The sequence below is a fragment of the Chrysemys picta genome, chromosome 2 (genome assembly GCF_011386835.1).
Source record: "Chrysemys picta bellii isolate R12L10 chromosome 2, ASM1138683v2, whole genome shotgun sequence".
NCBI lineage: Eukaryota > Metazoa > Chordata > Testudines > Emydidae > Chrysemys > Chrysemys picta.
Window position 1 is genome coordinate 90,247,893 of NC_088792.1, and position 14,973 is coordinate 90,262,865.

A 14,973-nucleotide genomic window follows, 5' to 3' on the forward strand; every position below is an offset into this window, starting at 1 on the left:
AGGTTATGATGTGTTAAATGGGAAAACGTTTAGTAGCAGTGTCTCCATGGCGTGAACAATAGAACATTGATAGGTTTGATCTGTTTGTAAAGAGGAGTTGTCTGCATTCCATATAGAAGTGAGGCATATGTTCTGAATGATTAAAGCAGTTTGCAGATTGCGGGGGTGTGTGTGTCTTCTATGTCTATACAGAATGTTTAGAGGGAAGGGCGGTGCATTTTGAATGATAAATAAACATAGAACATCTGTATGCATCTCATAAAACTATGTAAACTAACTAGTTTACTTCTTTTCTATTGTTCTGTCTCTCTATTTGCATCAGGGGTTCTGTTAGAATTAAACAGGGTTCTTTTAAGTTGACCTAGCTGATGTCACTTTTAATGTGCATAGGAACAGTAAATGCCAGTAAACAGTCCACAAAGCGTCTCTTTATCTCCATCTCTTAGATATGGACAGATTACTTAGCAGTTGAATTTGTAACTGTGGCACACTGTGCATTAAATAAATGTATTCAGCCTTGGTTTTAATCCCTTAAAATAAAGTTCTTTCACACTCTTTGCTTCACAAATACTTGTTTGCTTTCCCTTTCTGCCCGCCGTGCCCGGTGACTTTCATGGAGCATTCCTTATTGAGGAGTTATCAGTAAGTATCAAGAAAGAAGCAAGTGCTTTGCAAATAAAAGAAACCCCTCACTTTAAAACAATGCTAATCTTATCACACAAACCAACAAAAGATAGGAAAAGCAAAATTGAAAATTACTCATTGTCCTTAACACGCATTGATGGGGAACACACAATAACTGGAATGAAGTGCCAATCTAAAGGAATGCTGTTGAGATGAAATAATATAATTTCTTGCTTGAGTGTGGGAACAGTGGCTCAGATTATGAAAACTGATATAAACAAACATCATACATGGTTAAAAGTGTTTTGGCATTTCACTCTGCTGGGGGAATGAAGCAAGGCTGGTCAGTTTCACTTCCTGCTTCTCCTGCACTAACAAAATACTGGTAGGTTTGGTTAATAACACTGCAGAGGGATGTGGGTCTACAGAAAAAATAATAATTTAAAGTAAAAGTTTCCTGCAGACTTTTTGTGTAGGTCTTTTGTTCTGTTTGTACAGCACCGAACACAAGGAGGTCCTGGGCCATGACTGGGACTCCTTGTCACTACCATGATACAAGTCATAATAATAATAATAGGGCCTTGTAACTCCCTGTTTTATTTTACAGAACTCATTTTTATCCTGAACTAAACTGACTCTATCCTTTTCAGTTCAAACTATTTAATAACAACTGGGGTCAGAGAAGGGACAGCTCATTGGAGGTATTATATATGACACATGAACAAAATTTTAAAAAGTCTCTAGTGATTTGGGGTGGTTTCATTTTTGGGCATCCAGCTGGACATCTCAAGGGGGCCTGAATTTCAGCAAGTGCTTCACTCCCACTTTTTGAAAATGGGGGGGCCCTTTTGGTGTCTCAACTTGAGCACCCAAAAATGAGGGTGTCCCAAACCACTAGTTGCTTTTGAAAATCTTAGTCATAACAAAAGAAGCACTACAAACAGTGATACACTTGACCAGAATCAGTAGGGGTTTAAGCCAATATAAACCCTGGTGGTGGGATTTTCATTGGGCGGAGTGGGTTGCGGATGGTGCAGAGTGGCTGCAACTTTTCCTTAGTGGGGACAGTAGCATGTGAGAAGCAATAGCAGCCCAAAAGGTGGCGAGAGGATGAGAAAAAGCCACAGAGGCTGGAGATGCAGCTCCTACAAGTGCAACTCCATAAGATTTTTCAAGGTGCCTATAAGCTGTATGGAGGATAGTGGTGGTAACTTTCCTGCATCATCTTTGCTGAATCCAGCCTAATACATGTAACACCATGATCTTAACATATGTATTAATTATAAAGGTCCAGGAGCAAATGCCAAATTTCGTTTCTCGCAGTGTATATTAAATCTTTTCCAGCTTTGCCAAAGATCCATATTTGTGTACCAGTCAGGCATGTTCAAGATGTGTGGGCAGTTTTATATTTTCTTAAAATAGTGCTAAATGATATCAGCTACTAGATATTTCAAGAATAATAGAATTACACTCAAGAATTGTCTTTCAAATGAGGTCCTAATCCGGGTTGATGGGGCTATGGCCTCTTGTGATATTTAATATGCCCTCACATATTGGATATGGTTGTCAGCTTCAATCTCTATGGCCTGGTGGTCCCATATTCCCTTAATTTGGTCCTGATCATAAAAGTCCCTTTATTGAAGTGTATTACACCTGTGAGGCTTTCCCCCATGTGCTAATATCTTTATACATTTTTGCCAATTCGTAAACCTCCGTAGTGGCCATTCATTTTCATATAACACAAAACACTAGTCTGTATTAAGTCCCTGCATGTTATCGGTAAAGGACATTTAGATTCATGAGTCAAAACCTGAAACATTGTCTTAATCAACTAAAGTAGCATTCATGTATCATTCTAAAATACGATTGAAAGCAACAATTCTCAAACTATGGGGCGGGCCTCCCAAGAGAGGTGCAGGAACATGTCAAGGGAGGCACAAGCTGTGTGCGTTTTTTCTTTTTTTAAGAGCTCTGACTGTCAGCCCCAGTGGATGGGGCTTGTGCAGAAGGGCCATGTATACCCAGGAGACAGGGATAAACGGGACATCCGGAGCTCCGCCGTGTGGGGTCTCCCTCCCCTCCGTCCCCAATCCCTCACTGGAAGGCAGCCTAGGCTTGGGCTCTCCTTCCCCTCCACCCCAATCCCTCACCTGGAAGTGGTGGAGCTCCTGCTGCCAGCCCTGGGGTGGCAGCAGCAAGGCACATTGCCCCCATTACTTTTGTGCTGCTGCTGGCATGGCACTGCCTTCAGAGCTGGGTACCCTGGCCAGCAGCCTCTGCTCTCCCTTCTGCCTTCAGAGGGGGCTGGCGAGGGGTGGGGGCGTAAATCACAACAGACACGAAGGGGGGCCACATTAAATAAGTTGAGAACCACTGATCTAAAGTATCATTTATATATATAAATATTAAACAAGATCAAATTTAGGAAAATAGCTTGGATTAAAATTTTGTGCACCAAATGTGAACCCAGAGCAAACATGTATGACTATGTTTACACACTCTCTCTCTCTCTCTCTATATATATATATACATACATACACACACACACACACACACACACACACACACACACACACTCTTTCTCTCTATATATATACACACACACTCTACAATGGAATTTGGCTATGCAACCTTCACTAGAATGTCATGAAAAATGTCTTTGCAGTAAAAGGAACGCACTTGTTGATTGTACTGAGATTTCCACTTTGGAGTTATTTTTACATGATTTCAAGATGGAGAAGAATTTGTCTTCATCACATGTTCTCAGGTTATCGTATTTTCTGATGACGTTTCTTGTTTTGCTTTCTTAAGAGGATTTTTTTGAGTATAAGTCTTGAAAGATTTACACAGTTCCTCCTCATTACTGTTCTCAACTGAGCAAGGAACCAGGTGGTTAGCTGCTGCTTTCATTTGGAGCCTAAACAAGCACGCATGCTCCTAGCCTTTAGCTATAGTTTTGAAGCTTTGAATAAATCTCTGCAAATAGCGATAAAATACTTATTTTTCCTGATTTTTTTAGTTTTTGGAGAAATTATTACAAAAAACAATAACTTGACCCTTACAAAAATTTTAATGATCTAACATGAATCACTAGCCGATTCTTTTTATTTTAAAAATCCTTTTATAATTCCTTTCTCTCCCCCTTCCTCCTCTTCCTTTCTCTCTCTGATAGTTTAACGTGGTATAATAGCCTCATCCTTCGTGGCAGCATGGCCGGGCACACGTAGGCAATATGGTTCCATGGCTACTGACTGAGAGCTCTTATCACTGGAATGACCCTCTATTTTTGTGCTTTTATTTCATTTGTTGCTTCCTGCTTTTAGCCGCAGACTGTGGTTATCTGAAACATGCAGGGTGGTGTTACATCTGATGGTTGATTTGATATATTGTTGTTAGTACATGACTTAGTATCCCGAGACTCTTTTTATGTGATCCAGAGTGAAATAGGGGAGGAGACCCACATGAAGGAAGAGTGTCCTGTTTGTCTTGGTGTATTGCCTGGACAGACCACAAACACTGAACTGAGAGCTGCTGTTGGTGCTCTGGAAAGGCAGTACTGATTTGGTGCTATAGTTATAGGTTGTCCAGCAGTGGATTCTGAATTACTGCCCTGTCACTTAAGACCCTGCATTCAGTGGATTTACCCATAGATGAACCAATTGAATACTTCCCCCCCCCCCCCAGTACATTTAGGGAAGGAAGCCTTTGACCAGAAGGAATCAAAGTGGAATCCTTGGATGCATCGGAGCAGTATGTGCCCTGTTGCTGCTGCTTATTTTAATCTATTGTGATATAGGATGTTTCATCTCTGCCACTTAAAATTGCTGTGAGGTGCAGAGGACCTGCAGCGTTTGAGTTATGGCTGTCTAATTGGTGCTGGCACGCTGTAGACAGATTCTAATGTGTTTGGCATCTTTCCGTGCCATTGGGACCACTCAATGCTTCTTTGTGCATTGTACTTCCAGCTAGATACAGCGCTTTGATTTCTGAAACTGTTTATCCTTAGGGCCATTCAGCAGCAAGGTGGTGGTTACTCCCTGTGGGAGGTAAACATAACGCAGGTGCAAATGAGGTTGAGATCATGAAAAGAAGGATATATAGCCTCATTGCCTACTGGCTAGTTCTCCACACTCTCATTCTGGAAACTGGCATCTCCAATAAGAGAGGATCTCCCATCTGATTCCTCCAGACATAGCCAGTAAAGGGTTGGTAGGCTCTAAGAGATTTGTGTTCATCTCGGTCAGAGGTGGCTGTGATAGACTGTCCTGAAGCTTTGTTTGAAAGGAGCAATGGGGAAGTTCCTTTGGGCTCCAACATGAATACCGTGTAGTAATGGGCAAGACTCCACAGGCTCCCATAAACCTTTCACGATCGGATTCTGATTCTTGTAAGAATAGTAAATTCATTCCAAGAAGCCACCACCAAGACCAGGAACCTCACCTCCCCCTTAATGAAACCAAAACATGCTACTTCAACCTTGCTTTCCTACAACAAGATTAAAACAAAATCCCTTTAACAGGGGTGGTAGGAGAGAACTTGAGAACTGATGTCTGTTCGAGATTCAGGTATAGTGCTCTGGTGAGGTGTAGTTGTAATGCCTAAATCGATAGACCCCAACAACTGAAGGCTTTTAATCCTTCCCTTTGTTTCCTCCTCTTTTCTGTTACATCTACCTTGTTGAATTCCTGTACTAATATTGAGGCTGTCACAAAATATTGACTCAGACTCAAAGGCAACTGGAAACGTAGAGTCCTTTCTTTCCCTCGCTGGGCTTCACTTTCCAATGTACCTTTGTGCAGTCAGTCAGAGGGATCCCAGAAACTTCCTGCAGAATGTTGTGGTTGTGATGAGAGCCCATGCAAATGGGTAGCTCTTTGCAAAAATCTGCCCACATTGTGACTGTTTCGGCTTGGGGAATGGAACTGCGCTGCTTAAAATCCAAACAGTGCTGCAAAATCATGCTATGCCACAAAATTGGACTATTTAAACCCAAGTTGTTTAAATTGGTTGGGCGATGTTGGAAGGCTGCCTAGCTCTAGCAAAGAAATGAACAAAGTTATTCTTTTATGGGCTGTTTACATATTCACTATGTTTAGGCTGGGGCAGGATGAAGGAATCCATAGTACTGAAATGCTAGATTACCACATTTTACCTCTGGAAAAATTTCCATATGTACAGTACACTTTGGGAGAAACTTTCAAGCATTTTATTGTGAGTTTAGGGAACTTTCAGCAGTCCTAGTAATAATTTAACTGGATTAATTACTGATATGCATCACATGCTGTATTTGCTTCCTGTCTGATTTTCCCCCATCAAATAGATTTAGTATCTAGTTGTGTTCTTGGAGATATGATGTCTTTCAAAAACACAGCTGATGAATGCGTATTTTCTCATGATCAATTTGAACATAGAATCAGTGCATGGAATCCTGCTCACACAGTTCAATATTATTCCACCTCTCCCTTCCCCCCCCCCCCCGAGCTTTTTAAAGAGAGATTAATGATTATTTATAAATTAAGCTCCTTATTTTCCATCTCTCATTCCGAGATATCATTAGATCTTTTTGAGCATTATTGAGTCAAATTCACCTCTGTTGTAAGATGGGCACAGCTCCACTGGAGTTGCACCGCTTAAACCAGAGCTGAATGTGGTTTACTGTAGCTTATTGTAATAGCTGGTTTTAAAAACACTTTCTTGACACTTGCAATTTAAACCATTTCTCCTTAAGCTAGCAATATTCCCCCCTTTGTTTATTTTGTTAGACCTCATGAATGTCAATAAGTGAATGACATTCATTCATCGCCTGTGTAAATGAGATGATTGGCATTCTGATTTCAGCCTGCCTGTCTGTCTGTAGAGATTTCCATTTGGAGATATTATTTCAGGCTCCCCTGTGCTTGCTCCCCAACATGTGTAGGCTTTGTAGCTTTCAGCAATTTAGGTATTTCAGGCATTAATTTTTCTCACTTGTGAAAATATGACTTGCATTATAGAGTGCAGCCCCCTGCCAAACTCCTGTGATACTACAGCTTAGCCCATGATATTGGGGAGAAAATGATCCTTTAATATGGATTTCTCTCCCCCCTAAATTCGTTTTTGTCACATCAGCCAACGGAGCACATGTTAAAGCTATGAGGAAAACTTAACTGCCCAAGTAATTTCTTAGAACAGCATAGATTCCTGATTATAGCTCCCTCTGATAACACAATAACACTCTCTGCTTCTCCTTCCCACATAGGTGGAATTGAGATTTCAATGGTTTTTCCTCCATGTTCTTACACTGAGTCTGGTGGGGAGTAGGTGGTGATGGGATGTAGAGGCTGGTAAGTAGGATGAACAAAAGTCACTGAAAACCAGCAATATCCCTGTTTTCTAGGCCTGTATTGAGATCTCTGTCCATTTTTACATGATGTGATCCACACTTAACACAGTGTAGCTTTTTAGCCCTCTCTAATGACTGGACTATGAATAGACTCCTACCGCCTCTAAGATAATGGACCTGATTTGTTAGCTCAAGCAATACAAGCCCATGCTTTTAGAATCAGTGGTCTTGGGTTCAATCCCCACAGACCTCCTGCACAGGGACATTGTTACATACAAAAGCCAGTGACTTTGTCTGGATTTTGTATCCCATTGTGGACTGGCCTTTGCAAGGGCCAGCGGATAGCAAACTGATAGCAAATTGACTAGGTGCATGTGCCATACCTTGTGAGGACAGGTGTTAGCGCTTTGGTAGTCCCTCCCCCCTAACCACCAGAGAGGTGGTCTCTCACATTCCGCTCAACTTGGGATATGTCTACACTTAAAACGCTGCATTGGTGCAGCTGCAGCACTTCAATGAAGACCCTCTAAGCCAATAGGAGAGAACTCTCTTGTTAATCCACTTCCCTGAGAGGCGTTAGCTATGTTGGGAGGAGACGCTCTCTCGCCAACATAGCGCTATCTACATGGGGGATTAGGTTGGTATAACTACATTTGCTCAGGGGTGCGGGTTTTTCTCATCCCTGAACAATGTAGTTATACCGATACAGGAATGTAGTGTAGATCAGCCCTCCTCCCTGGCACATGTGTTCAAATTTACAAGATGGGAAGGAAGAAGTTGGAAGGACGGTTGCTTGGATGAGGAAATGATGGAGTGGGCTCATGTTACAAACACTCTCATAGTCACCTGATTCCTGCCAAAACATCCCCTCCCTGTACTCTTCCCACTCATGATGGCAGGTGGCCCATTATTTTCATGTCACCTATTGATAACAATATAAAATTGTCAGCTAAACTGTGGTCCTCGTGAATCATTTGGATCATTAAATTGGAGCATTGTATTAATATGGTTTGATCACTTTCTTTCAGGAAGGAGTTCATACCTACAATCACAGCTGTTGATTTGGTACTTCCCCAAGATGTTAGTTTCTCTCACACCGTATCAATAATATAGATCCAGTCTTTGCAGCCTTGTCTCTAAACTGTTGGTGTGGCAACACATCATGCAATAATTCTGGATTTCTGAAGGAACATTCATATGATAAGATGCCTTGAGCTTCAGGGATTAGGATGCCTTCAGGTTCTGATCAACTTTATTGACCTTTGTTTTGATGGACAGAACGTAGCTTTCTTCCCTTTATGGCCATCCATTTTGGGCTATTGTGGATTTGGAGTTGACAAGATTGTGGTTAGAACCTAAAGAAATTGGATGCAGCTGCTGTTCTCTGTCCTAAAACTTTCCTAAATTGCTTATTTGGGGGTGAAGAATTGCTTTAAATGTGTTCTGCTTCAAATGGAAATTTAGCTCATTCAAAGAATTCCTGGATTCCTTGAAGGAAAATGCCTTTACTGTGTCTGTTTTCATTTTGTGCATCATTGGTGTTATTTTACCAGGCCATCAGAAGAAGTCCTCTTGCCAAAGGTGCACTGGCAATGTGAGTGGGGTTTTTTTTTCCCCCTCCTGAAATTAACTACTTGCTACTTTGCTTTTGGTTTCCAGGGTCCTGGTCGGTGCTCCAAAGGCAGATTCTAAATACAGCACCTCTGTTAAGTCCCCAGGAGCTGTCTTTAAATGTCGAGTGCACACCAATCCTGAGAGGAGGTGCACAGAGCTGGATATGGGTCGAGGTGGGTAAATCTAACACTTTTTTAACTTACCGGTGACTGAAAGTTCTAGCAAATATCTTAGGGCCTGATCCAATGTCCCTTGAAATAATTGGAAAGACTCCCATCAACTTCAGTGGGCTTTAGATCAGGGCTCTAGCTCACACAGGTATAGCACTAGGAACTTGATCCCATTGAAGTCCAGTGGCAAAGCTCCCATTTACTCCAAATGGTTCACGATTGTGTCCTACCTGAGGACTGGAAGCAATATCTTCTTGATGGAGGTCTCTGATTGCAGTCTGTGCTCTCTCTGGGCGACTGCGTCAGGCTAATCTTTTTGGCCAAGCTTTTGCCAAATGAATGTAAACTAGGCTGTTGTCTTTTCCTTTACCTGCTTTGGTTTCTTTAGTTTCTGGAGAGGGATGGTTAGAAATGTTAAGCAGTTCTGCATTGATTTTTTTTTTCTTCCCCTTCCATTTGAAGGGTGAATTATCTACTGTGTTATAAACCGAGTAATCTGTGTGTGTTTGCTAATGGAATAATAACTTTGACTTATCCTATTTGCTTCTTATGCAAAAGAAAACAAAAACTCATCAATGAGAGTAGTATGTTGTTGCATATGATCAGGACTAAGGTTGTACAAGATGCTGGTCAAACACATGTCGAGACATGGTCCCCTTCCTTTCCAGGGCTTCCAGGCTAACGCCCTGATCCTGTGATCTAATCCTTGCGAATGGGTCCTTATGAAGAATGATACATATTTGATCTCTGTTGGTGAAAAAGAGTTCATAGTAATATTGCTGTGTTTTAGTTAACATGTTTTATTTTAACATCACTGTATGAACTTTTTCCTGACATCGGAACCAGAGAGTGCTCCATCGTAAGTTAATATTTAGGCTATTTCTACGCTGATGGCGGTGTGCAGAGTACATACACTGCGTGCCACCCTAGCAGTGTAGACATGAGGTAGACCAGAACTCTAGAGTATGTACCCTACACTGCTCTCTACATGCCCAAGCAGTGCCTCCCATGTCTACACTGCTATTTTTAGTACTGCAATATCCCACTGCCTCCCTGCTGCTGGAGCCTTTCCTCGCTGCCTCCTCTGTGTCAGAGCCTTTTACTGTTGAGTGTAGCAGCCCACTGCAGTGTGGATGCAACCTGCTTTATATTGCAACGTATAGTTACACGCACCATACACGCTGACGCAAGTGTAGACAAGGCCTTAGTGAAAGAGGGTTTTTGGCCAGTTATGTTTTGTTTTTATCAATAAAATTCTATTTAATTCTACATGTAAGTGTTCGCAAATGTCTGTCTATATATTTAGTTTTGCTAAAAGAAACACTCATCCCCCCCGCCCCACTCCTCGACACTACAGTAAGATGAGTTAATGGATGTAATGACAGATCATAGAAAGAAAGAGTTGAGCCACTTTTTAAAAAAATGCCCAAGTCCCATTTTCTAACGTGAATTAAGCACTTGTGAAAATGTTACTCTGCCAACACCACAGTACTTTCCCCATGGTCTTCAGTGGGACTGATCATGTGTCTGAAGTTAATGCACATGCTGAAAGGTTCACTGGCTTGAGCCCTTAGATTTTAAACTCTTCGAAAAAGGGACTGTCTTTTACAGTGTGTTTGTATAGCACGCACCCAGCACAAGGGGGCTCTCCTCCTGGGCACTGTCCTAATGTGTGAGAAATAATAGTGAGAGATGGGAAAGAGCGTTTTGATCAGCTAGCATATCTCTTACAAGGGCACATTATAGATATTTAAAAAACTAAATGCATCTTCCTCACCTGTCCCTCTCTCTTTTAAGGCAATACTCTGGGCACGCTCTGTGGAAAGACCTGTAAGGAGGATAGAGATGATGAATGGATGGGCGTAAGCCTGGCTAGGCAGCCCAAGGCTGACGGAAGTGTGTTGGTAAGTCCACCTTTTCCCTTGAGCTCAGTAGAGTGATCACTGCTGTGCTGACACTAATGATGAACATGTTGGGATTAATGTCTTCACTAATGACTGACAGAGTCCAGGTTTATAAGCAGCGAACTCTGTAATCCCTTCCTTGAAGCGGATAGAAAATGAACCCCAACCAGAAATTGGTATTGAGAGAAAGAAGACTTCAAAGCAGTAGCACCTGACTTGTCACCTAAGGGGCTTCCTCTTAAATTTCTGAGTGTTTAGGTCTTTTGAACAGAATGAATGGAACTTTGTTTTTCTCTGAATGCGTCTGCTAGTTCATTTGTTTTACAGATTGTGTGTGTGGAGAGTGGGGCATAAGTCAATGAATATAGTGTGTGTGTGTGTGTGTGTGTGTTGTGTCAGAACTTGTAAAAAATGTCAGATTTAGATATGCAGCTAAATTCTGCTCTTGGATGTGTGCATAAATCTTCCATTAATGAGGTAGCAGAGATGGGAGTCAAAGTCGCTTGTTTGTTCATCTTTGTGGTACAGTCAACAGGCAAATATTGAGGGCCCTGGGAGTTGATGTGCATGTTTGTTAAAGGGAAAAATTTGATCCTAAGGATGTGGAATTTATCTTCACAGGACAATGTTTCAAATCAGGTGAACCTTCAAATAAATCACAGAGAAAGCTGGGCAAATACTGCAGCAAAAAAAAAAAATCTGTAAATATTCATTGACATTTTAAAATGACTTTGGTAACTGTGTTTGCTCCTCCCTTGGGTTTGCTCTTGGTGAGTAGTCTAGCAACCTCACTGAAATGTTCACTGAAACAGCAAGATTTGAGAAAATATTGCAGAATATTTTTGAAAAATGAATTTCAAGATTGTACTTGAGAATCTCCAACAGAAACTTTTTCTAAAGTAATCCAATCAGAAAACAGTAACCTATCATGTGACCTATGTTTCCAATCCAATTTGGAATACTGAGTATATGGAACACATTGTCAACAAATATTTACAGATTTTTTTTTTTTTTTTTGCACTATTCAGCCAGTTACTTTAAGCAAATCACAATCAATTTGTGGGCAGCTTCTGAACAGAAAAACCTGAAATTGATAGAATAAATTGTTACAGATTATTCTGCTGTAATCATGAGCATATGAGCCAAGTAAGACTATTTGTAATAGCAGATAGGTAAGGAGTCCTCAAAAGTAGATATATTTCAAAATAAATACATATCAAATCAACTTTTAAGACAGGAAAGTTAATACCAATATTCTGTATCATGCTACTGCGTGGTGATGAGCATGGTCCACACCTGTGCAAGCCAATAGGAATGGAGGATGGTACAGTCCTTGGCAGGAAGTACATCAGTAACTTGCTAAATTGGGACCTAAATTCCCATAGGCAGGATTTTGTACCACACATTGAAGTCAACGGAAACTGTGGCACTGACTTCAGTGTGTGCAGTATCAGCCCCTCAAAGAACCACTCTCCTATTGGACCAAAGGTAACTCTCTGTTTAGGACATGAAGACTAAATAGAAAAGCCTTTTATAAAAAGATTTGACGACCCTATTTCCTAAATGGGACACTGTAAGCCCCCTCCCCACCCTGAGCGTGGCCTGAGCCACTCACCCTTGCTCCTCTCCCCACACAGGGGGAAGGCAGGGCTCCTGTGAGCAGCGATGCACATGCTAGATAGGGTGACCATATTTCCTAAAGGCTGGGACCGGCATTGCTGCTTGCTCAAGCTGCCCCCCCCATTTCTCCCCACCCCGCTTTTTTTTGACAAAAGTGGGTATTTGTCCCGTTTGCTTTTGCCAACTGATCAAGTTGGCAAGAGCAAACGGGACAAATGCCCACTTTTGCCAGAAAAGTTGGGACAGGGCTTAAAAAAGGGGACTAACCTGGCCAAAAAAAGACACATGGTCACCCTAAACAAAAATAATCTATAGACTGTAGCTAGACTTAAGTGCAAACTGCCCAGCATACATCTTCCTGACCTTGGATCTCATCATGAGTCAACATTCTCAATAATCTGAGAGTTACGACAATACAACTTGGGTTGCCAGTTCTTTTCATACTTAAACTGTAAAATGCGTTCTCTTTCTCTCATTGGGAAAGGAACCAGGGACAGTGCATTAAAGCTTGGAGATAAGCCATGTCCCTTAATCTCACTCTTCCCAAATACCTGTCCCATTTATCATGTGTATTGTTTTTCTCCAAAGTGTTGCCATTTTTTTCATTTTAAGTAGCCAACTCACTGATGACTTTGAATCCTGCAGTATGGAAAATAAAATACATGCACTGAAGCTAAAGCCCACATGGTAAATGGCGGGAGGGATTTCAGTCAGTTATTTGTGCATTTAAAAAGTCGCCTGCTGGGCTCCAGTCCTGCAGTGAACTCCACAGAACCCTATTGACTTCATGCAGGACAGTTTGCAGGATCAGTGTTTTAGTTTGTAAACTCCTTCAGGCAAGACTTGTATTTCCTGCTGTATTTTCTACCACACCAAGCTGGCATTTAATAAACAATAAGGCAAGGTTGCATTCATATGCTCAGGGCTGGCTCTGGCTTTTTGGCCGCCCCAAGCAAAAACAAAAAAAACAACAACAAAAAACAGGGCGGCCAGAACGGCAAAGCAAGCAGCACGGCCGGAGTGCGGGTGCGGGGGACCGGCTGGGGGGGGGGGGGGGGAGAGGCAGGAGGGGGAGGGAGCGGGAGAGAGAGAGAGAAGGGGGCGGCCAGGGCTACAGCAGGGACGCTGCCACACAGCCCCTCCCGCTGTGCCACCTCCTGCTGCGAGGGCTCCGCTCCAGTCGGCGGGGAGGGAAGGAAGAGGACTGCCCTGCAGGGTGCTCTGGTTCTCCATGCCGCCGCCCCCTACAGGGCGGCCGGAGCGGAACAAGAACAAAAAAAAAAGTGCCCTAGGATTGGGCAGAATGCCGCCTCCAACAATCTGCCGCCCCAAGCACCAGCTTGCTCAGCTGGTGCCTGGAGCCGGCCCTGCATATACTCTATTTGTTTTGCATTTCTATCGTGGTTCATTACTGCACCACTTTTCCTTTGTATTATGCAGGTCCCCACAAATTTCGTAGTGCAATGAGACCAAAATGTGTGACCGCAACTCTTGAATTCCACAACAATGTTCATTCTATTGCTATTCCCTCAGCCTCTAGCTCATAGCTAAAAACACTCATTGATATGAAATTTGTCATGGTGATCTTCCAGGGTGGATTTTTCACTGTGATCTCCAGCTGACCCATCTCAACTCACAGGACTCAGCTCCTGAGATGCTCAGGCTCTCTGGCTTGGAATTCCTTTCCCATCCATGGGCCAGTGAAGTCGGGAGCTTGTAGCCAGCTTCAGTGGCTCATCTTTCTGGCTTCCCAGGCCTCAGCTACACTGCACCGTGCAGGGAGCATGCACTGTAATCAAATTAACTCCCTTTGGAGGGGCAAGCAGAAGTGCAAGAAGCAGCTAGAGGCAGGTCCTGGTATGGCAGGAGGCCACAAATGAAAAATGGCAGATTCCTTAACAAAAATGCCAATTCCATGGCATCTTGGAAAAATGCCAACTTCTGCAGCCACAAAATTGAGTAGTCTGAGATGAATGGGGTAGACCACGCCTCTTAGAGCTATTGTTTCAGTCTCTCTGCAGACTCAGGCAGGCAACACTGCATCGCTTACACTCAGCTCATGTTTTAACAGTTTGCTTCATACCCATAAACTCAAATTTAAAGAATGGAAAGCTGAGATTCTGGAGCAGAATTGTGGTATGGGACAAATTCTGCCATGGCTGAATACACAGGGCCTGTGATTTTATAGAAGGGTTAAATTCTCCAATAGAAACATGGGCTGGAGCACTGGAAAAGGCTGAAGCAACCCATATATACCAGTGAACAGAGTGATGTTTGTTCTTTTTTGTTTTCATTCATTCATGTGAAATGCTCATACCTTTGCAAAGCTTTCAGCCCTGAGTCTGTTTTAAATATCCATGTTAAGCGGCAGCTCACTTTCTTGATCTCTCCCTCTTTCCTGCCCTCAGCATTTCACCTTGGCTCATTCCTGAGCAAGACCTACTGCTGCTTTCCCCAATTTTCAATCATTTGTGCTGCTTTGGAAGAGATTAGCGGGTTAATATATGCGAGAGCAGCTTTCGGGAGGTAAAAAAATAACGGAATTTATAATATCACAACCCTTTATTTATCTTTCTATAGCTTAAAAAACACATTCATTTTTTCCCCTCCACAATTTATATCCGGAATAACTTTTTTGTTTTTCAAATCCATTCTTTTCCATGACATTCTGTTCTCTGGTTTCATAGCTCAACTTGAATGTCAGCCTAGAGCTGTGTCT

General features: G+C 42.3%; 1 protein-coding gene across 5 annotated transcripts in view; it reads left to right on the top strand.

Annotated features, from left to right (window-relative positions):
* Nucleotides 1-14,973, top strand: part of ITGA9 (integrin subunit alpha 9) — a 291,253-nt gene that overhangs the window by 3,222 nt on the left and 273,058 nt on the right. For all 5 annotated transcript variants that reach the window (XR_010598391.1, XM_042860327.2, XM_005302712.5 and 2 more), the window contains exons 2-3: nt 8,606-8,733; nt 10,528-10,634. Coding sequence is in view for 4 of the 5 variants with exons in the window: in XM_042860327.2 (XP_042716261.2) it covers nt 8,606-8,733; nt 10,528-10,634 (235 nt within the window). In the remaining variant the exon portion in view is untranslated. The remainder of the gene's footprint in view (nt 1-8,605; nt 8,734-10,527; nt 10,635-14,973) is intronic.